We start from the raw sequence: 27,100 nt of genomic DNA, 5'->3' as shown, positions 1-27,100 counted from the left end.
AGACTCCAGAAGGTGTAGGAGGGAGAAAGAATCTTTGGTGGTGGGGCAGTGGGGAGCTTCTGTGGTTGAAATGAAATGGGTCCTTGACACGTGTCCTTTCTGCACTCTATCTCCAATCTTTTTCCAGATGAGTATTGTTTTGTATCTCTCTCTCTCTCTAAAAGGAAAGATCTGGATGTCTATTTGTCTCTCTCTTGATCTTTATGACTAATAAGAGGGAGGACAGTTGTTAGATGATGTCGTGGAAGGCGTTGAACCAATAGTTGAGCAGTTAGTCACGAGGCCGAAAGCCACAGCCACAGCCCCAGACGGAAATGGATGATGTTTGTATAGAGGGGGAATTGGGATGTTTGTTTCGACTCAATTTAAAGATATTATTCATCCCATTTCCACTGCATTGCACACTTCCACTTGTGGCTCCAAATACACCCCAAATTCTTTCTTCCTCCAATCCCACTTCTTCACCCTCTCATGACTATGGGCGTGAACAATCAAGAAACCCTCTATTTGACCCAAGGTTGCATAATTGTATTCTCACTCAAAATGCAATTTAACCTGTTCAATTATAAAATTAAACAAATATTTAAAAATATGGAATAATTTTGTTGTAGTATTAGTGTACAATCTAAAAAGTAAATAATACATTTATCATATAATAAATTCATCCTGCACGATCCAACCTGATCTTTTGGTAAAGGTTACATCCCAAGGCCATGTTCGTACGCAGTTACACAGTTTAACATATAAGTTGTATCAAAACTCAAGGTACTATTGCATACAAAATATAATCTCAGTCAGGGCCCCGCATGACTATTCTAAATGCCAATTAATGTCCTTGCCTCAATGCTAAATGACATCATACCACACTTATAATACGGACATTGCTTCCTTTGACATTTTGGGCAATTTAGGACCATGTAAATGTAGGAAACGTGTTCCATGACCTTGAACCTCATGCAACATCAATAGTTGCAATTTGATCATTAAAAAGTTAGAGAAGAAAACATCCATACTTGCCAAACTATCACATTATCCTCTAGTTTACTCATAAAAATGTTTGTCTAGTTCAATTTTACAGTAATCTGGCCAGCAAACGTGGATATACATATAACAGTTGTTGGGGACTATCAAATTTCACATGCATTTTCTTCGTGTCTTTGTTAGAAGTAGTAGGCCGTTGAAAAACACATCAACCGTTTGGACAAAACTAATGCTGATTGAGCTACAATTTTGAACTTCAGGATATATGCTGTGATGCAGCTCCTTTCAATAGTGTTTTTATCTACTTCATCTCCCTCTCCAAAAGAATACTACCTAAGCTAACTCAACAAGATACAGATAGAGCTGTTACATCTGTGATTCTCTTGACACAATTGCTTGATGTTGAACTTGTTGGTCAAAACTATCATTCACTTGCATCTTTACGCTGCAGCAAAAAGACAGATGAGTCAGCCGAGAAATTTACCGAAAGAGAAACCAATCTTACGATTTAGCGTATCCAGCAGAATCATATAAAACTTAGTACCTCAATGAGCACACCCCACTTACAAGATAATGGACACAATGTCAAAGCTTCATCAGACATGCAGATGAAGCAGAATTGCTTAAAGGGATTGGGGTGTAAATACCGGAATAAGTATATGCAGTTAGCCTCATCAGGCGCATACTTGAGGAAGAAATAAAGATAAACAGGGCCTGATATGCAAATCTTACCATTCTTTTGCTGATATAAGGCTGTAATGGCATGAGCATCTCTGATTGATGATCAGCCTTGTGGGTTGCTTTATTCTCCGCCTGGAATTCTTTTCGAGATTCTTTTCGCGTGCCAGACTGCCAAACTCTACCAAAATTAGGGAGCCAATTAGCATCAAAATTGTTATTAACATGTCCTCCTTTACTCTCCAACTCCAATTCAAGTTTTCTTCTCTCTGCCCAAGCAGCTCCAACACGTCTTTGGTTCAATTTTGAGGACTTCCCTGCTTTAGACGAAACATGACCCCTCAGTTCTGGTTTCCATGCAAGATCAGGCTTATTTCCTTTTGTCGCATCAAACCAAGGTGGAGGTGCTCCAGTGTGAACATTTCCTTCAATGCCTTCTTGAGATGTAGAAGAAATTTGCGTCAATTTTGGGAAACCTGTACAAAAAACAGAAACACATATGAAACATGCAGCACTATGTTAAGCTAGCAAGATATAAACAAGGCAAGGAAGAGGTATCACAGAAAGGCAATGATAAGAAGTGACATAAATAAAATACAATACAACTAGCACGAGAGATTTACGAGGTAAATAAAGACAAGAATTTCGAAAAACACAAGGCAAATTAACAAATTACCCAGAGATATGTCCTCTCCATTAGCTATTCTTACTCCTGGGTAAACCTGCTTGAGAAACATTAATGTAACAAAGGACAAAAACCTTTCGCCATTTCCAAAGGAAACGACTATGCGTGACCACCAAGAATCCTTCTCAAAGTAAGGTACAATGATTATAGCCTAATAATCATGCCAAAGAGTAAACTTACAGATCCACTAGTAAGATAACCACAGGATGAAGATTCCCTTGCAAGAGAATTGGAGCAATGACGATTTTCCATGTAATCTGTAGGCATATAAGACAAATAGATTAGCAAGACCATCTGCAATCCTGCAGAAATGTGTGATACATGAAACCACACCTAGATACATAAAATAACCATAAGTTACAGATAAAATCTATCAAAGAAAACCTGTTGAATTCTTCAAGTACTCTGCATGTCTCACTTGTATTCCCCCAGACATATTATGTAAAGAAGGACCAGCCTCTGATAGAGAAGATAATACTGAACCAGATACCTGAGCTCTCTCATTCGTATAGCTATGTAAAGGCACAACACCATTTGTAACGGAAAAATTAAGAACATTGACATTATTTTCTTGAAAACTATTAACACAGTCAGCATTCAGTTCATTGTGGATATTATTCAATGGTTCAACAACAGGTACAACTGATTTGACTTTAGAAGCTTCAGTCTTCAATGACCTGCACTTTTTCTCCCACTGCAAACACAGAACCAAAGGGGCTAAAGTATCATTACAGAGTTGTAAGGGTGCCATAAAATATGAAGTCATCTGAAGCAATAAAAAGATCGTAAAACAATTAAGTCAATAGAATCAAGCATATATCAATAGAAGTAAATTTCTCAAAGTCAAATGAAATAAACAAGAAAAATATTAATTCACCAAATTTTTGCCCCCACAAAAAAGGGGGAGAAACACAAAAGAAAGAAAGGCTATAGATAAATTGTATGGCGTAGGGGCGTAAAACAAAACTTCCTACAGTTTCCTAATGTTAGATATAAATGTTTATCATCTCATCAACAATAAAAACCACATATATCCTTAATTGAAGTTCAAGTTCTGCTGCTAGAGATGCTGTGTTTTGTGCTTTTATGTCGTGTTGCAAAATTTCCTAATATTAGAACTCCAAATAATCTGCTGAACTCCAGGAAATCAAGCAGCATTCTATATGTTAGGAGTATACACGCCAGCAAAATAAGGTACTGCATTACAGACAATATTATGCATCAACCGAAGTTGCGGTTTTCAAAATTAACTTGGCTTAATCAAATTACTCGTCAAGGAAAGTTGTAATCAGCATAATTTACCTTGGCGTAATCCACCTCAGAAATACGAAACAAGTCGAGGCGGTCCATTCCGCCTCCGTACTTCCACATAAATCCCTTCACACTCTTCCAATGCTCCACGCTCGCCAAATGCTCAATCGCATTTCCACTGAGGACCTCAAACAAAAAATCAAACAAAGCAACAGCAACGACAATTATATATTCCGATATTGAAAACAATGAAGCAAACAAAACTCTTTAAGTTACTGACCAAGCAAAGTGGCTATCGAGCTCCAGAATGTCGCAACTACAGAACGGACACCACAGGCGATTTTGGTGCGCGTGCTCAGGGCGAAGAAGCATCGGAGTTTTGAGGAAGAATTTCACGTCGGTGAGCTTGGATTGGAAGCGTGTGAGGAGCGTGGCGAGTGAGGTTTTGTGGTTGGGGAAGTAATTATGGCGGCGGCCTTGGTTTTGGTTTAATCTACAGACCTCACAGTATTCGAATTGCTGCTGTTCATTGCTATTCTTCTTCTTCTTCTGATTCATGTCGCAGTTAGGGTTAGGGCTCCCCTATATGAGTTTTTTCAACTCAATTGATGCGTATGCTATGAATTAGTATATGCTTATTCTCTAAGTAGGGCGCGATAAGGCGGCGCGCCACCGGTTGAGGCGGTTGTCCCCTGCCGGAGATCCACCAGTGGAACAGGGGTGTTCCGGGTAAAGGATATTCCGCTCCGCTAATTGACTTCTGAATTATAGAAATTGCGTTTTCAAATACTTTAGCGATTAATCCACAAACATTCACTGTTTTTCAACAGAATTATAAAAATTAGGGATAAACTCTCCTCCACCATATTTTAACGTAATTATGCATAAATTCTTCAAAATTTGAAAAATTATATTTAATGCTCTTAAAATTTGCTAATACTTTTAAATTATTATAGCAAATTTTCAATTCAAAATATAATTATTCACACAAAATTCATAAATAAATTACAATACTAGCAATAATATGAACAAATAAATTTGTTATAAATTTAAATAATATCTAGAAATGACTCTAATTCCCCTTCTTTTTGAAAAAAAAAAAACTCTGAATCTTTCTGTTCAAGGGCTAAAGCCTTTTTTTTTTAATGCAAATTCAGAATCTCTTTTGAATTTGTGAAGCAAACAATATATCACTTTGAAACTTTCGAACTTATGGAGCAAATATTCTTACTATATATTTCAATATCTCTTTTCGCAGTTTTTACTTTCTCCAGTGTATTTGAATTTATAAATTTAAATTTGAACGAGAGATTTCAAATGACTCTATTTGAAAGTAATTTGAATTCCATCCGTATTCATAAAATATAGTTCAAAATTAAAATGGATTCTTTAAATTTAAAGTTATCCAAACATGTTCAAAGAATTTGTTATGAAGAATTTGAGATTCATTTTAATCCAAATACAGACTTGTTAAATGTACTAAAAATTTAAATTTACTCCTATTTTGTTTAAGTTTATTGTTATTTGAAATTAAAATAACATATTAGTATTTATTTTGTTATTAATTGAGTAAAATGTGTATTGATAATTATTGTATTTTAAAAAGATGACCAAACAGTTTTTGTATGTGAATTTGAACAGCAATGATAAATTTTAATATAAAGAAACAAATTATAAGATTCAAAAAAATAAAAAGCATTATTAAAAATTATACACACAGGAACTACAAATCATCATTCTAGTAGTATAAAATATAATAAGGACTTAGGTATTCAAAATTTTTGTTGGACTTGAGCATCATAGATTTGGACATGAATCAGTCTCCCAACAATTGGTAATTGAACTTTTTTTACTTAATTAGCAAATATAAAATTAAAAAAAATGTATTTATTTTGAATCGCTTTCTTAAGTCCTAAATTAGTATAGACTTATTGCAGATTTATTATTGTGAAAAACTAATAATTTTTTAAATAATAAAATAATTTTATTGTAAAGATAGTTAGAAATAATTACTTACAAAAAATTATGAGAATATTCAAATTGAGCTTCTTAAAATAAATTATCAAAAAAATAAAACAAGAACAATAAAACTATCATGCTAATTCCAAGAACTGGTATCTTTAAATATTATATTTGATATTTTAATTTAATTAAGTTAACCTCAAATTGAAATTTCAAATTTTAATTTAAGAAATTAAAAAAAAATGGAAGCTTGTTATTATACTTAACAACTCGAGAAACGACAAACATAAAGTGACTTAATTTTATGTTTTCTTCAGCGCTAAATGAAAAGCACAGAGGAGGAGAATGATCTTACAACCAACAGACCATCTCTGATCTCTAATATGTGTTCTCATGATCAACATATAATCATAACATATCACCAACCAATTTCCATCTATCAACTTACATTCAATCAAAGTTTACAATATCGATCATACAACGAACAGACATTGTAACAAATAAAAAAATAAAAGGAAAAAAATGGAGGAGGATACCGCGCAGATTAGAAGAAAGTATGCTCGCCTTCAGAAACTGCTAAAATGAGAGTCTCTAAACAAGAGCGAAAGAACTCATGGTTGCCGATTAAATCTAACAATCTTAGAATAGTATAACACAGTTAATTGCATCAACTTCAACTCATCTGAGTATGGTTTGAGGTCAAAACTCCCAAGATTCATGCCTTGTCGTTCCAGCCATCGCAAAATGTCATCCTGTAAATATCAAGCAAGAAATGGCTGTGTTGTTCTGATGCTTGATTGCAAGGTAATTGCACAGGCATTACTTTCGTGTTCTATTGTCTCCAAATGAATTTCAACACCACGTCCAAAAGTACTAATCTTCACCTGCTCTGCAACTCAAGATCTCGATACGTATGCCATTTTTGATATCTTTGGTGCCCGGGTAGTACAGGCCTGAGACGAGGGGCAGACGTGCACTTCATGCAGCAGCATCCTCTGAAGTCATCCACACATTTCAAACAGCATCTGCAATGAGGTATACGGGCATTGTCACTACAAGCTATTAAGGAGAAAAAAGGCCTGTGGAAACTAGAAAGTCAATTTTTTTACTATGAAATCAAACACCTAGTCGTCATCATTATGAAGCATCTGCAAAGTAAAAAGATCGCTTGAAGGGTAGAATGGGACCAGAATCAACCAAACCTTGTGTCATGCACGTCTATTAAACCCTGGCTTCATCATAAACAGTTTTTACGAAAAACAAAAACTAGTGGGATGTTTCTCTTAGGAAAATGAAGACTTACAGGAAGAGTAGGTTGCAATCAAGATTTGCACAGTTGCGATGCCTCAACTCAGATACTTGAGACTCACATATGTAGCATTTAGCAAAGGAATGGGACACTTCTTGCTCTCCACTTGCCGCAGCACTGATTTCCGGCTTGTAGGCCGAAGGTGGTAGAGAAAGACGTGCATCAAAAACAAATAGATTTCCAACCCATCCAACCGAACCTTCATTTTCAAGATAATGAGAAACACCTCCTTTTAGAGTATACAATCTTTTGAACCCCTGTTGCCTGACAATGAGAAGCCTATTAGTCCAAACCATCTACTCCTTCCTTGGAACAAAATATGAAAATATATATATATATGTATATATATATATATATATGCAGCCTTTATATCATCCTTGTTATGGGAAAATAGACCTTAGAACATAGCTGTTAGTTGAAATTGCTTTTGTATGATACTTGTAGTCCAAGAAGAGGAGGACAAATGTACACATAAAGTTGAACTGAGTGAGTTTATGTTCGGAAGCAAACTGAAAGATGCACACAGGAAAATATAAAAGAAAACAAGAAACAAGTTAAAACAACATTAAAGGGATCGACCTAAGGATTGTGGAGTATACGTCACAGCGAATCCCTCCTGTACAGTACATCAGTATATCGGTCTTCTCTTGATCAACATTAGCTAAAGGATCCGAAGCAATGACCTGTTAGTACAAGTTATGTTTAGTAGTCATCTCTAAGAGAATATTTGACCAAAATAATTATGCTAAGCAGGAATAAAACTTCTCAGTCTAAATGGATCATATCCATGACAACAATAGTGCATAAAAATGAGACAGTACTCGCAATTTCAACTCTAGAACAAAAGGGAGAAAAATGAAGCAAATGCTAAGACAGGTAGAAAACAGTATCTACATTTATGGCTTTACTTTCCACTGGGATCAAAAGTATTTCGATGTAAGCTATCACAGCCGATTCTGAGAATTGGGAAAGGGTAAATGCACAGTATTATCTTACAGTCATTCTTATCCTGAAATGACGTTGGCGGCCAACATTTCACAGTTTATAAAGTGGTTTAGATCACAGAATTTTAGTAACAGTTGACATATTTACAATTTTAGGTGTGCCACCCCCAACTTACTGCACATAGATAAGATGATAACTTTTTCATGGATGTAGAAGTGATACGACCATTCAGAACATGATTCAATAGCATATCAGAAGATGCCCCTTGCCTCTGTCTCAGATAGGCCAAACGAAGTGCTTCGGAAGCAATCAACATCTGGACGCTGTGCCCCCCGGAAGTGACCGACATCCCATTCATAACCTAATTACAAAGGCTTTATTACTGGCTAAAATAAAAAACGAAGTCTTAATTACAAATGAAAACAATAACTTTTGAAGTGGTTTAAACAATTCATGGTACGCAAAACCTAAAAGGATTGCAAATAAAGAGAAATTTAAAATGCATGAAACATATAACAGCTCAATAGATGGACACAAGCAGCAAAACTTAGCTATTGTTTAAAAGAATTATACCGTTTCTCACATCGAGTAGAATGCAGTTGGTTTTCGGTGTATTTAATGAATTGTCAATCTTATTTACTGCCTCCAGCTTGGTTCTCCATTCAGATGGTGTAAGAGGTGTAGCACGCATTGAAGGGTCAAGCAAAGGGAGATGTGAGATGCCCTCTTCCAACTGTGAACAAAATATAGGTTCAAAGATGGTTACTACGACATAAATTCCTTAAAGGACGAACAATGCACTAGAACAGCTACACTAAAATTGTGAAACAAAAACAATAATTTAGGATGACCCATCACTCTCCCTGAAAATCGTTTTGCATGGACTCAGGAAATTTAACAGAATATAAGAGGGGTGAGGAGGACCTATAGAATAGTAGCTTGCCTGTACAAGTGATGGCTTGTACCGCAGCTTCAACTTTGGGAAAGCATGGCCACTTATAGCTGGAGAGATCTGAACCAATATGTCAGAAAATCTATGATCTTCCTTTAACCATTCAACATAGGCAAGGGCGTCTTTAGACGGTCCACTGTACTGCACAAGAGCGTCCGGCAAGAATAGGTCAGCAAATATGCTGAATAAGAAATATTCATTGAAGAATTAACTTTCCCAGTATGAAGCCAGCTACAATCAGATCCATATTTTATGACCAAAAAATACTTGAATTTTGAAACAAGAAACTAATGTTTCTGAAAGATCGGAGAAGAATGAGAAAGGAAAAGGAATACCTGTGCATTAATCCCTTGCTCATTCAAGTATATACGACCATGTATATCACGACCCTATCAGTATCAAAAGGAATATAGTTAGTCACCCGTATCCATATGAACCACATATGAAAGTAAAAATTAGAAGATTTTGAAACCATATATCAAATAAAAACAACACAATCTCAAATTATACATGAATTATCTCCTATCTTCCTTCAATTCACCGAACAAAGAATCATCTGGGAGAAACAACATCAATGAAGTTGGATTCGAAATTGGTCGGAATCACTGTTGGATTACTTTCTGAAAGCCAACTTGTAGGCAATAAACTCAAAATCCTGTGCTACAAGAAACTGGTCTTTTTCCTTGCAATAAAGTCAGACAATGATGATATACATTATTCTCCCTGAGATTTCTATGCAGTTCTTCCAACTAACTTAAATGGGTGTGACCAAAACCTTCAGTACACTATAAATAACAATCAATGAAAAGAGAACCAAGAACATTGCAGCAGAACAGACCTACATAATAACATAGTGGCCATTAAAAACCATCAAAAAACACACATGAAAAATTAGGAATAATACCTGCATGAAGGAGAGGTGTTTAGAGACCTCCTCTTCAGGGTCTTGGATAAACACAAACCGGTAAAAATTGACCACTATGAACTCATCATCCTCGTACTCTTTACGAGCACCAGCCTCTACCTCCACCCAGTTCCCATTTGAAGATGAAAATGCCAAAAGATTGAAACTTTCTCCATATTTCCAAGAAAATCGACTCCCACTACAAAAATTATGTTTATATTGCAGAGAGCTGAAAATTTGGGTTCGGTTGTTGAGAGTGGAGAGTTCCTGAAAGGAACCAGTGGTATATTTTTTGCTAGTGGGTGTGGAATTGAGTGAGAATAAAGGGTTCCAGGTGATAAGAGCATAAGAGAAAGCCATTGTCGATGGCCACCCGAAGCTATGAAGAGATTGCCACACGCACGCTTCCAGTTCAAGAGGAGCTCTGTTCTTGACTCCAGCTCCAGCCGGTGCAAATTTGGATTAGATTAGAGATAGAGGAGGAGACTGCAATTTCCAAGTTGGAAGGATATTTTATCATTTTTATGAGTTTTTTCACCAATTCTCAAGTAATTAAATTTTTGGCACCTACATAATAAGATTTTGATTTCTAATAATGTTCCGTATTCTCAATTTTGATCTTTTTTTTTTTTTTGTATTATTAATCCTTTTGTCAGTTTTGCCATCCAATTTAACGACGGTCTTATTTGAAATGCACTCATCTTTTTAGCAATCAAAATACACCAAAATTAGGGGGAAAATCATTAAAAACAAAAAGAAAAATGGGCAATTTCCTAATTTATATAACCAATCACCTGTCATCTAGGTAGGAAAAATGGGTTAATTTTTCTTCTCAAATTGATCTGACGTGTGTTTTATTTTATGTGAGACCGCCATTAATTTGGACAGGCCAATTAACTTGGGAACAATTTGCAAGGAAAATGAAAAAATTAGAGATTACTAAAATCTGGATTAAAATGTGATTGACCTCAATTCTCTATGCCCATTGAATGATAATTTATTTTGGGATAAATTATAAAGGGCTCATATGAAATTTATTATAATTATAAATTTTTTTTTATTATTTAAAATTTTATAAATATCATTTGAATTTAATGTTTTTTTAATAAATAGACCCATACAAAAGAATAATTGTAATTATGATAAGTTTCAAACGAGTTTATTATCCTTTCTTTAGAACATTGAATCCACCTCCCCCCAAAAAAATAGAGTATATCATGATATCAAAATAGTTTTATTTTAAAGGATAAATTAAATATGAAATTGAGGTATTCTCATTGTTTTATAAAATTATAAATATATTTTTTAAAACTATAATTGTAATTTTTATCAATACTGCTCAAAGACAAAATCTAACAGATGCACTCTTTGATAGATTATTTTGATGTATTTATAATTTTATAAAAATTAAAAAAAATTATGTCCGATAAGAGGTGTCGATATAATTAATCATATTTAAAATATATTGTCTTGAGTGTTATAGTTACTTAGTATTAAAGGGTTAAAGGCAATTTTCGTTCTCCAACTTTAGTCATTTCTTATTTTAGTCTTTTAATTTTTAGTATTATCAATTTAGTCCTATAACTTTTTAAAAAATGCTCGTTTTAGTCCTCCAACCAGATTTCGGCAAATTTTGGATGATTTTTACACCTCTACTACTTTAAATTATGTATTTTTTAGTCCATTTTCACCAATTTTGCATCTTTATGCATATGTTTACCCATGATCGCCTAGAATGGCTTTAAAAGAGAGATTTAATAAGATTTTGGATGAACAAATTGAACAAAAACCTTTCTTTATTCAAGAAAAATTTGAAATATAATATAGATACTTTCTTCCTCTATAAGAGTAAACAACTGTTTAGCCTCTTATAAAGGATTATACTTGTTGAGGAAACCCCTTAAAAACTGAGAATTCAAAACTACAAAAATTTGGAAATTCAAAATATTATGCTTTGAAGAGTTGGAGTATCTTTTACGCCCTAAGATAGGAAACAAAACAGGGTTGTGTTGTTTTGTTGTTAAAAGAGGCAAGGGCCTACGAACCATCTACTGCGGTAATGTGGTTGGAGAAAGTCCGTAAAATCGAGAATTTGAAATACCCGAAACAAGACAGTCAAAGCAAGTTATGAATCTCTGGAGATTTAATTTTATTTCAAAAGCATATGAAGTCAAACTAAGAGTATGTATATGGACTATAAAAGATATTCCAACATAAGAGCAAAGTGGGCATTGATTTGGCCTAATCTGGCCAAATGCCCAAAACCACACATATTTAAAAGATAAAGGATCAAATTGGTCCGCCAAAAAGTTAGAAGACCAAATCGAAAAAATTCTAAAGTAATAGGATTAAAATTGCTCTAAATCCTAGTATTATATGAGTTCTTCAGATTTCATGGGATAATTAACCTGTAATTTTTATAAAAAAATATATTTTTTCTATAACTATATCGTCAACATACTTTTATAATTGTTACATGAACGTTGAAATAAAAAATATTTAAATAATAAAAAATATTTATAATAATACTAAAATATAAAACAATACAAATATAATTTACTCTTTTTAAATTATACCCACATCTACTGGATTGAATTGCTAATATTATACATCAAAAAATAGAAACACTATGGTACAAAAATTAAATTATACATCAAATGACTAACTGCTGAATTACTCATCAAGATCCCGCCCTTCATTCGCCAACAATCAACTTTCTTTATTTTCTACATTTACAAATTCCAAATCTCCATTTCTTCCGAAGAAAAAGAAATAAGAACCCCATCAAGGGAGGAAAACAAACATGAGGAAATTGGAAGCGTGATTACCAGCATTGAATTCTTGTTTCCTCCCAACATCACACGATTTTACCCTGAAATGATTCCGCTCGATAAATCCATGTTCTTGTCCTAAAGGGACATCCTTGATCAATCAAACTGTTGTTTTTTGGTTTATCAATCTTCACAATTATGAGCTCTGAAGATGACTCCTCCCAACCGACCTCCAAGTCCAAGAAGCCCAAATGTACATTTCTTCCAATTTCTATGTTCTGTTGTTCTTTTAGAATTGTAATTACTTGTCCATTCTTGAATTGGTGAACTCTTGTCATAATTTCCCAGATTCTAGGTTTACTCAGCAAGAACTTCCATCTTGCAAGCCAATCTTAACTCCTGGATTGGTATGTATATATCTGTCTGAATAATTAGTATTGCATGCATGTCGATCAAATCCTAGGTACATATACATGATGAAGTTGTATTGAAAAGTTGTTGGATTTGCCTTCATGATCTTGTGATCAGGTCATAGGAATCCTCATCTGTTTTGCAATAGTCTTCGTTCCAATTGGTCTGATCACCTTCACTGCAACAGAAAATGTAATGTAATCTCTTCCACATCCCTCTTGCTGTGTATTGTCTATGATCTGCTCACGCAGTGGCACCATTCACTGTGTGCAATACTCTGCAAGAAAACTAAATTATTTGCTGTTTTTATACCTACAGACTCTCCCTATAGTTATTTAATGTGTATGTAGGTGGTTGAAATTGTAGATCGTTACGATGAAGACTGCATTCCTTTGAAATCTCCGGATAATCCAGAAAACGAGAGGGTCGGATACATCCGTGATGCTGGAACGAACAAAACCTGCATCAGGACCTTGATTGTCAGTTGAAATTATTAGTTAATTATGTTGTTCGGTGTTGATAGTTTATAGTGTCGATCTTGATGGTCTTCATCATGAATGTGTCTTTTTCTTCAGATTCCAAAGAAGATGAAGCCCCCGATTTACGTGTATTATCAGCTTGACAATTTCTATCAGAACCATAGACGGTTGGTACAATCGATTGATTTAGCCCCAAAACGATTGCTGTTCCTTACTTTCGTTTGAGCGTACGTTCATGAAGAATTCAACTGCAAGTATGAGCTATGATGTTTTTGTCTGATTTGTGGTGCAGATATGTGAAAAGTAGAAGTGATCATCAGCTGCGGTACCCCTCCCATGCGTCTGAGACAAAGACATGTGAACCGGAAGCAACGACGAATGACAACCAGCCCATTGTTCCATGCGGGCTTATCGCTTGGAGCTTATTCAACGACACATACAGGTTTTCGAGGAACAACACTTCCTTAGAAATCAACAAAAAGGACATCGCTTGGCATAGTGAGAGAACCAGAAAGTTTAGTTCCCAAGTGTACCCGAAAAATTTCCAGAGTGGCAACCTCATTGGCGGTGCAAAACTTGATGAGACCAAACCTGTTAGTATATTTGCTTATTTTCTTGCAATTATACAAGACTTGATCATTCATCATCATGTCATACTAGACAAGGTTGCAAATTGAGCCCTTTTCAGCAGTGTAGGAACTGTCGGTAGTTATTCATTAGTCCTGTTTCCTTCGTTTATATCTCCTCGTTTTTTACTGATTCATTGGGACAGTTGAGCGAGCAAGAGGATTTCATCGTCTGGATGCGGACTGCAGCATTGCCCACTTTCAGAAAATTATACGGCAGGATTGAGACTGATCTTGAGGCTTATGATCAGATAACGGTAATAATACAGAACAACTACAACACCTACTCTTTTAGTGGCAAAAAGAAGCTGGTGATTTCTACTGCATCGTGGATTGGTGGGAAGAACGATTACCTGGGCAAGATGTACATGGCGGTCGGTGGAACCAGCTTGTTGCTTGCTATAATTTTCACATTCCTTTACCTCTTCAAGCCCAGGTAACTCATTTTTCTTCCTAGTTTTATGTCTGTCCTAATGGAATTTCAAAGTAGCATAAGTTGAAGCACGTTCTTTTCTGCGTTTTTACCTTAATTTTATTGTCACTTTTGTGCTACTCTGCATACCATCTTAAGTTTCATCTGAACAACATTGCACACTTTTGTTGAACTATATGTTTTTGCATTGCATTTTGCCTCTTTTTTCTGCTTCATTTTTGTCTTAAAATCTGCATGTGAAGTGGCTTTTGGAGCTCAGACATTATTGATCTTGACGCAGGCCATTGGGGGATCCGACATACCTGTCTTGGAACAGAAATCGTGCTGCAGTCCGAGAATCATAGTCTTTCTTTTTCCTACTTCGATTATTCCCATGAAGAAATCATGTGATTCACTGTTGTATTTAGAGATGTCTAGCGCAGTTCTTTTGGCATTGTTCATAATGACATTGTAATAAACATGAAATTCATTAGTAGCAGAGAATTTGTTTGTAAAGTCATTGATCGGGAAAGAAATTCAGTTGTTGAGTTGCAGTCCTATGTATGAATTTTACTTTTGATCAAAACAATATGTAGATAGCATGCACAACAAACATATTGACTTGCGCAGCGAAATACCAACTTCATAGATCTTTTCTACAACGTGAATTAATTTCGAACTCTCCCTTCTTAAAAGCCTCATACTATGAACCACGAAAGAATCAATCCTCATTTCCAAGTACAATGATCCTTTGTTTTTCCAATTCTTTTCCGATCCCGGCTTATCCAATTTTGAATCAATCGTATTACATGTGCAATAGACTTATTCTGTTGATGTACAATTTAGGAAAAATGACCAATTACAAAACAAGTATAATACACTTAGTTCTGTGATTATATTGAATTGATCGAACCAAATCCATCACAAACTTTCTTGCTCATTATATTATCATATCAATTAATAAAAATATAAACTCAGTTGCCATGATATCTAATGAATTGATGACAAAATGGATTCAACCATATTCTTGTATATAAACGTAGATAAAGAATCAACATTAAATGAATAAGCTGTTGTATGTAAAGTATTTTTCTTACAAATAAAACATTAAATTAATTTCTCATAATTTTTAAATTCATTGATAGTCGTTAATGATCAACTAGTTCTCGAGAACAATAGAAAAAGGGATAATCGCACCCCCTAATTTGAAATTTGATGTAATTATATATAAATTCTTTATGGTTTGGGAAAATACATTTATCACCCTTGAAGTTTGATTTCACCTAACAAATAAGTCCCTTCATTTTGATTTTATCAATAATTTTCTACTTATGCATATTAAAATCAAGATACTTTAATAGTTTTCACAAATTATTCATTTTAACTTTCTTAGATTTTATTAAATCAAATGAATATAATAATTTTTAAATTATGCAGGCTCATCGAGTTTGCATAAGGATAAGTTTGCTCTCTTTGCTGGGGTCAAATATGAAATAATCCAATTTAACTCCCACCAATTAACTATTAACACTTTTTTTTGGGGCCAATTCGTAATTGTTTTCCAAAATCTGAAATAGGGCATATGCCGCGAAAAAGAATAACCACCAAAAACTGAATCTTTAGTAGCCCTAATCAGCAGAAGGCGGCCAAAGGAACCATAATTCTGCCGGAGCGCCGCCACTCTCTACTAATAGCTGGTGCATAGGTTGCAATAGATACTGCGTTTAACTCAGTTTACAGTTCGATTCCCCCGAACCAGAATTTAAATCGAATTTTTACCAAGTCTGCGTGATTCTAGTTGAAATGCTGGACGAGAGAAAATTTGACGTGCAGTTGAATTTGTGGGCGCTTCGAATTCCGCGAGAGCATTGCAAGCTCGCTACTCGGATCCTCAGTGGGTATGCCTGAAGTTTACCTCTGCCTAGTTCCAATCCAAGTGTGTTCATTTCTATACCATTGTCTTATTGGTTCTTGTTTTCTTCTTGGTTGAAGATATTTGCTTGACAGGCCACGGATCAAACCTATAACAGAAGATCCAACATGTGAAAAAAATCGTTACATGATATTATCAGAGAAAATTCAAAATTCAGGTGTCGTTTCTTTTCCTAGCAGTTATTGTATTGTGAAGAAATCAGCCAAGGGAACAACATGTCGAATATTGTTTTCTTTTCTTCTTTTATGATTGTAATTTTGCGACTTTGTATTCCAGTAGTCCTATATGATAATGTGCATTTGTGTTGGCTCATACTGGCAGATTTATCTGAAATCCCCAGTCATAAAGTTGATGAATTGAAAGAGCTCTGTGAGATTCAAGTAGTTCCGTATTCCATGACACTTGGTTATTCCTATTGGTCTGCAGGTATTTCTCTTTGCATTTTACTGGATTAGTGGTCTCTTATCATTAACGGAAGTGGCAGTTTTTAGCCATTAATGCTTCTTTCAGAATATTAAATGGCAATCAGGAAACCTGCTAGGAAATGTTTGCCATGATTTTATGAATCCAAATCCGATGTTTTTGTTTGTCCAAAATTCTTGAACTTCCTTATCTTTCTTTTTCCAAATTTGAGGCTCTTATGTTGTTTGGGTCCACGCCCTTCACTGGATGAGTGCAATATCTCACAGGTTTTATTTCATTTTGGTGGATCACTTAATGATTGCGTGCCAATTGATGACTGGAACGAGTTATTTTTTAACACACACTATTTGTCCTTTACGGGTATTAACTTTTTCGTCTTCTCCTGTAAATAACTGTGTTGCAGATCATATATTGAAGCAGATTCTGCCACCTGGGCTAGAAGTACCTTCATCATTTGAGACAATAGTTAAGTATTTTTTGGGTTAACTTCTTCCATTTTATCTTTCACTACAACATTCTCCATATTTTTATGTTCACTTGCAGAGATTGTTTTCTTTCTGCACTTGTTTAGGGTGATCAATCTTTAGTTAAGTGCCATCTTTTGATTGGAGCTTGCAGCTTCTAGGTTCCACGCCACGTCTCTGTTACTGATTATTCATTGTATTTGGTCTTTATGCAGGTCATATTGCCCACCTGAATATCACAGATGAATTACTCCCATATAAGGATGTTATATCAAAAGTTATCTATGATGTATGTTTTTATAATTCCCACACATCTTTCTGTCTGCTTTCTGATTACTTGCACTGCAAATGTTATTTAAACTATTAAACACTGATTGCATGGCAGTCAAATTGAATGTCAACAAATCCAGTATCAATTTGTGTTTAGCTGTAATGTGAATATTTGGTTATTTCAAATGGTAAGAGTCAGCGGGTTAATTTTAAGGAATTACATTATTATACTTGAAAGAACACGATTATTGGTTGCCTAAAAATTCTGGTTCACTGAGACAACAGTGCAGCTGACTTCATAGAAACTATTGTGAATTGGATCTTATCATTAAGATACATGTATGATTTGGGTAATGTTGTGTTAACAGTCTAAGAATCTTAACTTCTCTGACTTTAATTGGCTATTTATGTCCCTCCACAGAAAAATTATCCACGAATCAAGACAATTGTCAATAAAGTTGGAACAATAACGAATGAGTTTCGCGTGCCAAAATTTGAAGTGTTAGCAGGAGATTGTAATATGGTTACAGAGGTGAAGCAGTATGGAGCTATTTTCAAGCTTGATTACGGCTTGGTCTATTGGAATTCCAGATTGGAACATGAGCATTTACGGCTAATTTCAAAGTTCCAGGCTGGGGACACTGTTTGTGATATGTTTGCTGGGATTGGTCCATTCGCAATTCCAGCAGCACAGAAAGGATGCCAAGTGTATGCAAATGATTTAAATCCAGATAGCATTCATTATCTGAAGATTAATGCAGAAACTAACAAAGTTGCTAGTCTAGTCCGTGCATACAATTTAGATGCACGGAAATTTATTTCTTCTCTAATGGAAGTGCCTACAAGTGAAGCTTGTCTTCAGTCTGATGCAGCAAACTGGAAGACTTCTGAGAAAGATGAGATTCGTCCCGACTCAGAAAAAAAGCTGGAAGCCACTTATCCAACTGGTAATATGTTTTGGCTGGACAGTTTTGTTTTATGCTTATGAGCTATTAAGTTAAACTTTAGTCTCTTGAAGGTGCTGTACAAGAAATTTCAGATGAGAATATTGCTGATGTTGAAAGTAATGAACAGTTGAGGCCAAAAGATGATGCAAATTCAGTCACTGTAAAAAGGCGCTCTGAAAGTTTGTTTGAAGGTATGATAGGTTTAAAACTATTGCATCGCTATCAACCAGGGCTGCTAATGTTCTGTTGCTAGTAGAACAGTCCTTTAAGGATGGGTTCAACTGCTGTGGTATTCCCTGTTCATACATATTAATAACACTGTTAACTTTGTGGCTCTGTAATATCTCCTGCAGAAAGTGGAACTGCTAGCAATGCTGGCGATTCTGCGCCTGAAAGGAAGAAAAGGGGCTTGAATAAGCGCATTAGCGGCTCTCAGCAATTCAATGCAAAGCCCTGGGAGCACATTGATCATGTCATAATGAATCTGCCAGCCTCTGCTTTGCAGTTTCTTGGTAACTTTTCCTTTGTTTCTCCATTTCCTGCCTTTCTTACTCAGTGACTCAACTCTGTTTCCTTGGTTGATTGACATGCATGTTTGGATTAAATTACTTTCTTGGTGGTTTTAGATTATACGGGTCTCCCATGCGTGGGAAATCCAAGATAATTTGCGGGATAAGGTTTTCACTTGCATGGGCTGTCACTTAACACTTTTACTAAAGGTGGTACTTTCAATAACTGGCATGAAATAAAACTAGTCTCTCTAGGTCTTATGGCAGTTGTCTGAGCATGCAGGTGTTGCATTCAAGAAAAGGGAGCGTTTTTAGTAGTATGAGGAAAAATTGAACACATTTTCTGTGGTTTACGTTGAGATGGTGTCTGATCACCTTTTGGTCTTTGAATTGTAGCCTTGTCTCATGCTTAGGTCTCTTTCTGTTTCGCATGTCCATTCTCGTATTTCTCTTGTTTCATTGCACCCACTTCGAAGTTGTCACCTTATATATTTATTTGACAAAGGGGATGGGAGAAATTGAACACTTGGATGTACTTTTACAGATGTCTTTAGAGGTCTTATCAACAAAAAGTACTGGAAAGGATCTCTCCCATGGATCCACTGCTATTGCTTCATACGAGCAAACGAAACAGAGGACTTAATAATTTCAGTAAGTTTCTTCATGTGAGAGCTACTTCTTTCTATTTTCTTTACGCCATTCAATTTCTCTCTTTTTATCTGAACCCCCTCCTCACCAGAGAAGCACTTTATGCCAATACTCAGTTCATCCTTGTGTGTGTGCTTTGCTTTCCATCAATTTGGATTTTCTTGGTGCTATTCAGGAGGCAGAGGCAGCATTGGGTGCTAGCATACAAGAACCAACATTTCACAGGGTTAGAGATGTTGCCCCAAACAAGGTATAAACTTGATATTTATCTAGTAGCGTTACTTTTTCAATGGGCATGCTCTTGCTTCATGCATAAGATGACGAGTTTAATACATGGATTTGCAGGCAATGTTCTGTTTGAGCTTCAGACTGCCCGAGGAAGCATGCATTACTGTTGACATGGCCAAGAATGCCGTTCATGATGAAGTCAGGATATCATGACAATCAAACTATTTCGCAAGTAGACTGTGGGCTTTTTTGCTCCAGCTGCAGGCTATATCCTGCATCACTTTCTTGGTCAATTGGGGGTGAAAAAATGTTAAACATAACTGATTAGGTGAATTTTGGGTTAGCGAACTTGTTGATACTCAGCAATCTCAAATTTTCCAGCTTTTGTCTAGGTATTTTGTCTTTTGTCAAACGGATTTTGCCAATAGAGAGGCAGATGAAAAATTTCTTCATTAGGGGTGTAGAGCTCTGTAGAAAAATTTTGTGTTAATGAATATTCCTCATGGATACAAAGTAAGAAGTTTGAGGTGTCAATTACCCCCTTTTGCTGTTCTTGCATGTAGAGTGGCAACCTCACGATCCTAATCGACTATTACAAACGATTGGAGTATGAAACTCCTTAATACAAATCGATATTACAACTTATAATAGAATGAACAAATTAAATTATAATAAAACAGATTCTTAACGAATGCGGTTCAGGAAAGCCAGATTTCGGTCACACAAGACCAGTTGTCCAAATCTTAGACCACGGTTGCACCACCACCAAGAAATCCGACGGGAAACCTCAAGAAATCACTTAGAAACTTTCTACCACAAAGACCCACAAAGGATGAAGAGTTCACTCAGAATCGATTGCGGTGAGAATATGAGAGATTCAAGTTGTATTGCTTTCAAACAGGGTCACAAGCCTTTTTATAGGTGTAGAGAATCAACGGAGCCATGGAAACTTTCCCCAAAACCATCATCTTGGTTTTGGAAAAGCTTCCATTTCCATGGAAGAATGAGAGATTTGCAGAATTAGTGAGATACGAGGGAGAAGAGAACAGACGGCGATTTGAGGGTGTGAGAAGGAAATCGAATCAAGTTTAGTTTTAGACAATATATATATATATATATATATATGGGAAGGAAATAGAATCAAGTTTAATATAAGGTCAAACCTGAGTCGGGTCAATGGGTTAATAGGTCAACCCGTCGGATAGCTTAGGTGAGCTTAAGTGGTTTGGGTCTTGTTTGGGCCATATATATTAACATTGCATACACATGTATAGGCTCTTAAATTATGGGAAATGGATGAGTGTTCTTGGTTAGGGGATTATCCTAATGAAAAAGAAAGTATAATTCATTCGAGATGATGGCAGGCCTATAATGTTTTGATTTGGTAGAAATTTTATGATGCCACGGTGATCACGTTGAGCAATGTTTTAATAACAAATTTGATGAAATGAACATTTCGGCAGCAATTGAGTTGTTTTAATTAAAGTTCCTACAGTGGATTTTAACTTTTTATTCACCAAAATGTAGATTCTATGAATCTATATTCTAGGTCAGGCCATCCCATAGTCTACGATGTTTGGCATCACTATGTCTATTAGCCTTGAAGTGGAGTTAATAAATTCGTCTTCAGATGGGCTGATAGGCATACCTTCTGATCTATCCATATTACAATTCGTCACCAATACCAATTACAATGGCTGACAATCAACTTCAACTCCCCTTTATTACCAGATTGAAAGTACTCGCTCATAACTTAATGAAACGTGCTATATTTCGCTCTGATAACACCATCAACCGCCGGATTTACAACTTCTTCAACATCACATCACCTGCTCCCGCCACCAAACTCATCGACAACACCACCCCCATCTCCACCTCTAATGTACCCGTTGACCCCTCCCGCAACCTCTGGTTCCGCCTCTTTGTTCCCACTACTCCCTCAAATACACCATTGCCCTTCATTCTCTACTTCCACGGTGGCGGATTTTATGCATTTGGGCCTGACTTTTTCGTCTATGACAGCCTTTGCAGCTGTCTAGCTGCGCAACTACCTGCTGTCATCGCCTCCGTGAACTACAGGCTTGCCCCTGAACATCGTTACCCCAGCCAATACGAGGATGGTTATGACACCTTGCAATTCATCAACTCACACAACTATGCTGTTTTACCAGCCAACACCGACCTCAGCAATTGCTTCATTGCTGGAGACAGTGCAGGAGGCAACATAGCTCATCATGTAACAGTGAGAGCATGCAACAACTCTCAGCAGTTGGACAAACTAAGGATCGAGGGACTTATGTTGTTGCAGCCATTTTTTGGCGGAGAAGAGCGCACGGAGGCGGAGCTAAGGCTGAAGAGGGCTCCTGTGCTCAATGTGGAGTACACTGACAAGATGTGGAGGGCATTTCTGCCGGCCGGAGCTGACAGAAACCACCATGCAGCCAACGTTTTGAACTATGGGGAAGTGAAGAATGTTGAGTTGCCAAGGACAGTGGTGGTTGTGGGAGGGTATGATCCGCTTCAAGATTGGCAGAGAAGATATGTTGAGTGGATGAACAAATGTAGCAAAGAAGTGGAGTTGGTTGAGTATCCTAATGCAATTCACGGCTTTTATTTGTTCCCAGAAGTTGCTGAATACCAACTGGTGTTTCATAGCATGAGAGAGTTCATCAAGAAGCACCAACTCTCATCCTAGTAGTTAAGATTGCAATCGTATGAATAAGTTGAAAATCATGAGTTTAAATCTCATTGAACGTGTATATGTTTAGAGTTTGTCGTAATTTTATATTTTATGATTTTTTGTTATTCCAATGTTTGATTGAAACCATATATTAGTCAATTTACTAATCTGTTGATGTACTTATGAATTAACAATACGATAAAATTAGTTAATTTACTGAACTGTTGATGTACTTATGAATTACCGATACAATAAAAAGACACATCAATACCCCAAACAATACATTGTTGTTGTTCAGGTTTACGCAATATATATTGCACTAGAACTTTTCATATATATACCAAGTTTATACACAAAACTTTTCAGAACTATTGTAAATTAGGTGACTCCAACATCAAGTGTGTTATTATTGTTCAATTCCACCAACCCAAAATCTTGAAAACTCATTAAAATGTTTTGCCTAATCCCTCCTTATTTTAGCTACCCCAAAACTAACGTTGTAAATAAATCGAGTCGAATGAAAAATGTATTTCTTTAAATTTATTTGAGTTTTTATGCAGTATTTGACTTTTGTTTAATTGTAATAAAATTGGTGTTAAATGAATTTCAATTAAGTCGTACATAAAATTAAGGTTGAATTGTCTGATTTGTTATATTTATAATAGGGATAGTTTATTTTTGGGGATAAATACAAATTACCACCCGAAAAATTAGAAAAGAGCAAAAAACACCCTAAACTTTTTAATAAAGAAGCATATTATCCTGCTTCAAGCAGTGTAGTTCACTCCCCATTTCTGCAACTCGTTTAATTATTTTGGTTTGCAAATGATCACTTTTACACGTAATTACCAAATATAAAAGTTGAGAAACATTATCACTTTCACTTTCTTTATATTGCAACACGCTTCTCTTTTCTTTTGGAGGTTTTCTTTTATGGACTTTATGTAGTTTCTACAGGAATATGTGCAGTTTATTTATTAGTTAGGGATAAAAAGTGACCAATTACATATCAAAATAACTAAACCAGGGCGAGTAAACTACACTACCTAGTGGAAGGGACGGTAATATGCTTCTTTGTTAAAAGTTGGAGAGGCTCTTTATCCTTTTTTCTAGGATTTCTTTTTGCCCTTTTTTAATATTTCACGAAAGTAATTTGAATTTATCTTTTTATTTTTGTGTGTGATATAAATTATTAATGGGATACGGTTGAATAAAATACGGGGTCACATAAACTAATAATTGTTTGGGGGTTTACCAAATTAAATAAAACATGGGATATGGTCAAATTATATTATTACATTTTAAAATTAGGTAAATTATCATGTCTCATTTAGATCTAATGAATTATTAGCAAACCGTGGTTTCTGACAGTGTAATGTGGATAAGGGTGGATTGGAGAATTAATTTGAATTTAATTTGTTATATTTATCTATCTCAACTTGTCTGCTACTGTTTTTTTTAGTTAATTTCAGATAATTAGATTGATTTAACTTTCAAATTTCAATCTAATAAGCACCTCCCTTTTCTTGTTCAGCATGAAGCCGTATGTGCCCTCACCCCCCGATGAAACCCTAATTTCTCCAATTGAATCAGCGTACAACTTCTTAGAGCGCGAAATCCTCACACATCACAAGGTACTTACATTGGAAGCTGGATCCTTATCCATGAGTGTTAAGCCCAGCTGAAAAGTTAGTCCCCCTTGAAAAGAACAATGGAGGCTACAACCAACACTTCTGCCCACCATTTTCTTCTCCCTTCAAGTCATCATCTGAAAAAACAAGCAATCAATATAACAGCAAAAGCATCATCATCGCCTTATGAGAAGAAGGATAAGATCGAAATAAGAGTATGTACGAACAGGACATGCAGAAAGCAAGGTTCTTTGGAAGTTTTGCAGGTACTTTCTGGTATTGCTCCCCCATTCGTTACGGTGAACTCCTGCGGTTGCCTTGGGCGTTGTGGGTCGGGTCCGAATATCGTAATATTGCCGGAGGCGGTTTTTGTCGCGCATTGTGGAACCCCCACTAAGGCGGCTACTACGATGTCGATCGCCTGCGGCGTTGATGATGATGGCGATGTGGGGAGTAGTGGAAAGAAGTGTTTGGAGGCGTTGGCCTTGAGGAAAAGAGCTGAAGAAGAGACAGGCCGAGGTGATTTTGCTCAGGCTTATAGTTTACTTTCACAGGTATAATTGAGGGCACACTTCCCTGCTGTTATTATGTTTTTCATTCTTGATGCAAGCATGGAAGTTTTGATGCTTTGAGCTGGAAAACAGAATGGGTGATTGATGTAATTAATGTAGGAAGAGTTCTTGCTTTTGATGCTATGATTTTTGGGGAAATGTATTGCAGTCCTCATTCTAGGTTGTTCAGCTTATGAGTGTTTTGGCGCAAAGTGGATGTGGGAGTGCTGATAATCACATATGCATTATGTTTGCAGGCCATAGATCTGAAGCCATTTGGCGGACTCCATATAATGTACAAAGACAGGTTTGTGGAGCATTAACTTCATTGGTTCCCCAAAAGAAAGAATTTTGTGACCTGTGTGATGAATATCAGAGCTTCAGACATCCCTTACTGTCATGATTGGTTCATCCAATAGATAGTTATTTACAATGGCATAACTACATGTGCAGATTTTGTTCTCTTTTCTTTTCAACAGTTATTTGCCGTGGAAGCGTGCTTCCTGATTCAATTTATGTCTATAGTCCCCCCATGAAGTATGTAGATATCACAGTTAACAAGTTGACTTGCAGAGATGTGTTATCCATATTTAAATGCGTGGTGAAGGTCATATACTATATTTTTCATCAGGTCCGCAGCAAGGTTGGCAATGGGAGACATAAATGGAGCGCTTAAGGATGCTAAAGAAGCTATGACTCTTGCGCCTCAATACCCCGAGGCAAGTAACTATTAGTAATATAGTGGAACGTGGAGGATTCTTTTTCATGAGCTGCAAAATTTCATGTGAAAACTCACTGACCATATTTGCACTTCTGATACTATTTTAGAACGTCAAACTTACAACTTTATAGGGCTGCTCTGGTGTTTCTGGATTGTTTAATGCTTATTGGTCAGTGAGAGTAAAGAATATAATCCAGCCAAACTTTTATACAATAGAAATTTTACCTTTGAGAGCACCAGGAAGGAAAAAAAGATTCAATCTGTGACAGTAGTGACCCATATTAGGTTGTCTTTAGAAAAGAATGCGGATATCAAGAAATGTACTTCCTGAAGTTTGTCAACTTTATGTTCCTGCCCCGAATTGTATGATGAATATATATGTCATTTATTCATCATATCGCTGTCTGAATCTTTGCATAATTGTCCAATCTTGTACTGATTGTCTTATCATCTCACTTGATTGAAATCCAACTGGTCATCAAGATATTCATCAATTTCAAATTTACAGGCTTATATTTGCAAAGGTGATGTTTTAATGGCTATGGATCATTGTGACGTAGCTGAGGAGTGCTATTTAATTGCTTTAGATTTGGACCCCTCCATTCGGCGTTCAAAATCATTCAAGGTATTGTAAGCATTTACGTGCTTTGGAAGTCCTCCCAATGCAGCATCAAAGCAGTTCTCCGGAAGGAAACATAATAATGCCTACGTACAATTCTAATAGCCTGGTGTTAAAAAGTTTGCAGCTTTTTTTTTTGGTTCTGATGTTTATATTTGGGACAACCATTCTGACATACTTAGGATATTGACGATTTTCTGATTTCAGGCTAAAATGGCAAAGCTTCAAGAGAAGCTAGCTCCTGCAAATTTGGATTGAACTGGGCTCCGATTTGAGCAGGGCAGTAGAATGAGCATATATGGGTGTGTTTTCCCACCAGTAATCTGTGGAGTACTGGCTCATCATCTCAAACTGTGAAGTTAGCACCTACTGTGGTCAGGTATTGGCTAGTGGTAATGGTGGGAGGAGCATGATTCTGATCAAGATGGTCGAACCATGACATTGCTGTTTGCAGAAGTCAAACTTAATGTGATCAGTGTCTGAAAGTATTAGATGTCCATATATGCAGTTGTGTTCCCTGTAAATATGTTTTATGTATATTATCATATAGGTCCAATGTTGGGTTATCATAAAAATCTGCTGTTATGTTTGTCATTGAAATGGGAAGCATGACATATAAGGTTTGATTGCCTAGGATCTTCGAGGTTGACAAGTTACTGATGATAGATTTTGTGATAGGAAATATCATGAAAGAATCCTATGTACCGAACCAATAAAGATTTCTTAATGAACAAATTCTACCTGTGTAAGCAACATTAAATCTGATAGGTTTGGGAAGTACTTTGCAGGGCAATATGAGGATTGGGTGGAATGCGCATACTATCACAAGATACTGCTCTCATCACATCCAGGCACGACGTGCCAATTTTAGAACGAGACAATATCACTACTCTCATCACATTCATGCACTACGTGCCAATTATAGAAATAAGCATTGTGCCACAACGTGGAGACTTTTAGCCACTGCTCTGTTTTATTATCTCATTGTGTTCTGGAATTCCTTAAATGCGCCATAATATATTTCATACAAATTAGCAATTTGTGTACTGTTGTTGCATTCTTATCCTTCTTAATGTCAATGCTCCATTTTATATATAGCATTCAGCATGA

At 36.0% G+C, this 27,100-nt stretch overlaps 6 protein-coding genes across 9 annotated transcripts; 4 read left to right on the top strand and 2 right to left on the bottom strand.

Moving 5' to 3' along the window:
- Nucleotides 1-1,040: 1,040 nt before the first annotated feature.
- Nucleotides 1,041-4,391, bottom strand: LOC105168537 (coiled coil protein). Its single transcript, XM_011088664.3, has 7 exons — nucleotides 3,876-4,391; nucleotides 3,647-3,773; nucleotides 2,729-3,038; nucleotides 2,525-2,601; nucleotides 2,336-2,381; nucleotides 1,714-2,135; nucleotides 1,041-1,426 (listed from the first exon to the last, which is right to left on the bottom strand). Exons 1-7 carry the CDS (start codon nucleotides 4,151-4,153, stop codon nucleotides 1,406-1,408), a joined length of 1,281 nt encoding a protein of 426 aa, XP_011086966.1. The 5' UTR covers nucleotides 4,154-4,391; the 3' UTR covers nucleotides 1,041-1,405.
- Nucleotides 4,392-5,943: 1,552 nt separating this feature from the next.
- Nucleotides 5,944-10,174, bottom strand: LOC105168536 (Rhodanese/Cell cycle control phosphatase superfamily protein). Its single transcript, XM_011088663.3, has 8 exons — nucleotides 9,668-10,174; nucleotides 9,099-9,152; nucleotides 8,755-8,904; nucleotides 8,385-8,544; nucleotides 8,081-8,172; nucleotides 7,446-7,549; nucleotides 6,861-7,130; nucleotides 5,944-6,582 (listed from the first exon to the last, which is right to left on the bottom strand). Exons 1-8 carry the CDS (start codon nucleotides 10,025-10,027, stop codon nucleotides 6,438-6,440), a joined length of 1,335 nt encoding a protein of 444 aa, XP_011086965.1. The 5' UTR covers nucleotides 10,028-10,174; the 3' UTR covers nucleotides 5,944-6,437.
- A 2,246-nt stretch (nucleotides 10,175-12,420) lies between these two features.
- On the top strand, nucleotides 12,421-14,915 carry LOC105168535 (ALA-interacting subunit 1). Of its 2 annotated transcripts, XM_011088662.3 has the most exons (8): nucleotides 12,421-12,691; nucleotides 12,787-12,845; nucleotides 12,967-13,041; nucleotides 13,200-13,328; nucleotides 13,425-13,495; nucleotides 13,621-13,921; nucleotides 14,101-14,390; nucleotides 14,668-14,915. In XM_011088662.3, exons 1-8 carry the CDS (start codon nucleotides 12,637-12,639, stop codon nucleotides 14,729-14,731), a joined length of 1,044 nt encoding a protein of 347 aa, XP_011086964.1. In that variant the 5' UTR covers nucleotides 12,421-12,636; the 3' UTR covers nucleotides 14,732-14,915. The 2 variants fall into 2 exon arrangements, with proteins under 2 accessions (XP_011086964.1, XP_088739297.1); XM_088883171.1 differs by lacking the exon at nucleotides 14,668-14,915 and having other exon boundaries at nucleotides 14,101-14,394.
- Nucleotides 14,916-15,950: 1,035 nt separating this feature from the next.
- On the top strand, nucleotides 15,951-20,325 carry LOC105168534 (S-adenosyl-L-methionine-dependent methyltransferases superfamily protein). 2 transcript variants are annotated; one of them, XM_088883090.1, is made up of 12 exons: nucleotides 15,951-16,264; nucleotides 16,359-16,456; nucleotides 16,621-16,725; nucleotides 17,126-17,188; nucleotides 17,402-17,475; nucleotides 17,878-18,164; nucleotides 18,319-18,403; nucleotides 18,531-18,594; nucleotides 18,757-18,915; nucleotides 19,457-19,563; nucleotides 19,736-19,810; nucleotides 19,906-20,325. In XM_088883090.1, exons 1-12 carry the CDS (start codon nucleotides 16,170-16,172, stop codon nucleotides 19,999-20,001), a joined length of 1,308 nt encoding a protein of 435 aa, XP_088739216.1. In that variant the 5' UTR covers nucleotides 15,951-16,169; the 3' UTR covers nucleotides 20,002-20,325. The 2 variants fall into 2 exon arrangements, with proteins under 2 accessions (XP_088739216.1, XP_088739215.1); XM_088883089.1 differs by having other exon boundaries at nucleotides 15,953-16,264; nucleotides 17,878-18,403; nucleotides 18,475-18,594.
- A 1,112-nt stretch (nucleotides 20,326-21,437) lies between these two features.
- Nucleotides 21,438-22,635, top strand: LOC105168697 (putative carboxylesterase 18). Its single transcript, XM_011088828.3, has one exon. The coding sequence runs from the start codon at nucleotides 21,482-21,484 to the stop codon at nucleotides 22,481-22,483; it is 1,002 nt and encodes a 333-aa protein (XP_011087130.1). The 5' UTR covers nucleotides 21,438-21,481; the 3' UTR covers nucleotides 22,484-22,635.
- A 1,321-nt stretch (nucleotides 22,636-23,956) lies between these two features.
- On the top strand, nucleotides 23,957-27,030 carry LOC105168532 (tetratricopeptide repeat (TPR)-containing protein). Of its 2 annotated transcripts, XM_088883944.1 has the most exons (6): nucleotides 23,957-24,653; nucleotides 24,908-24,957; nucleotides 25,104-25,187; nucleotides 25,282-25,369; nucleotides 25,880-25,996; nucleotides 26,198-27,030. In XM_088883944.1, the coding sequence occupies exons 1-6, from the start codon at nucleotides 24,180-24,182 to the stop codon at nucleotides 26,246-26,248; spliced, it is 864 nt and encodes a 287-aa protein (XP_088740070.1). In that variant the 5' UTR covers nucleotides 23,957-24,179; the 3' UTR covers nucleotides 26,249-27,030. The 2 variants fall into 2 exon arrangements, with proteins under 2 accessions (XP_088740070.1, XP_011086960.1); XM_011088658.3 differs by lacking the exon at nucleotides 25,104-25,187 and having other exon boundaries at nucleotides 23,964-24,653.
- The last annotated feature ends 70 nt before the right edge of the window (nucleotides 27,031-27,100 follow it).

This window comes from Sesamum indicum, linkage group LG8, assembly GCF_026168435.1.
Source record: "Sesamum indicum cultivar Baizhima isolate 11 linkage group LG8, ASM2616843v1, whole genome shotgun sequence".
Lineage (NCBI taxonomy): Eukaryota > Viridiplantae > Streptophyta > Magnoliopsida > Lamiales > Pedaliaceae > Sesamum > Sesamum indicum.
Note: the sequence above shows the minus strand (reverse complement) of the source record. Positions and strands in the feature narration are given on the sequence as shown.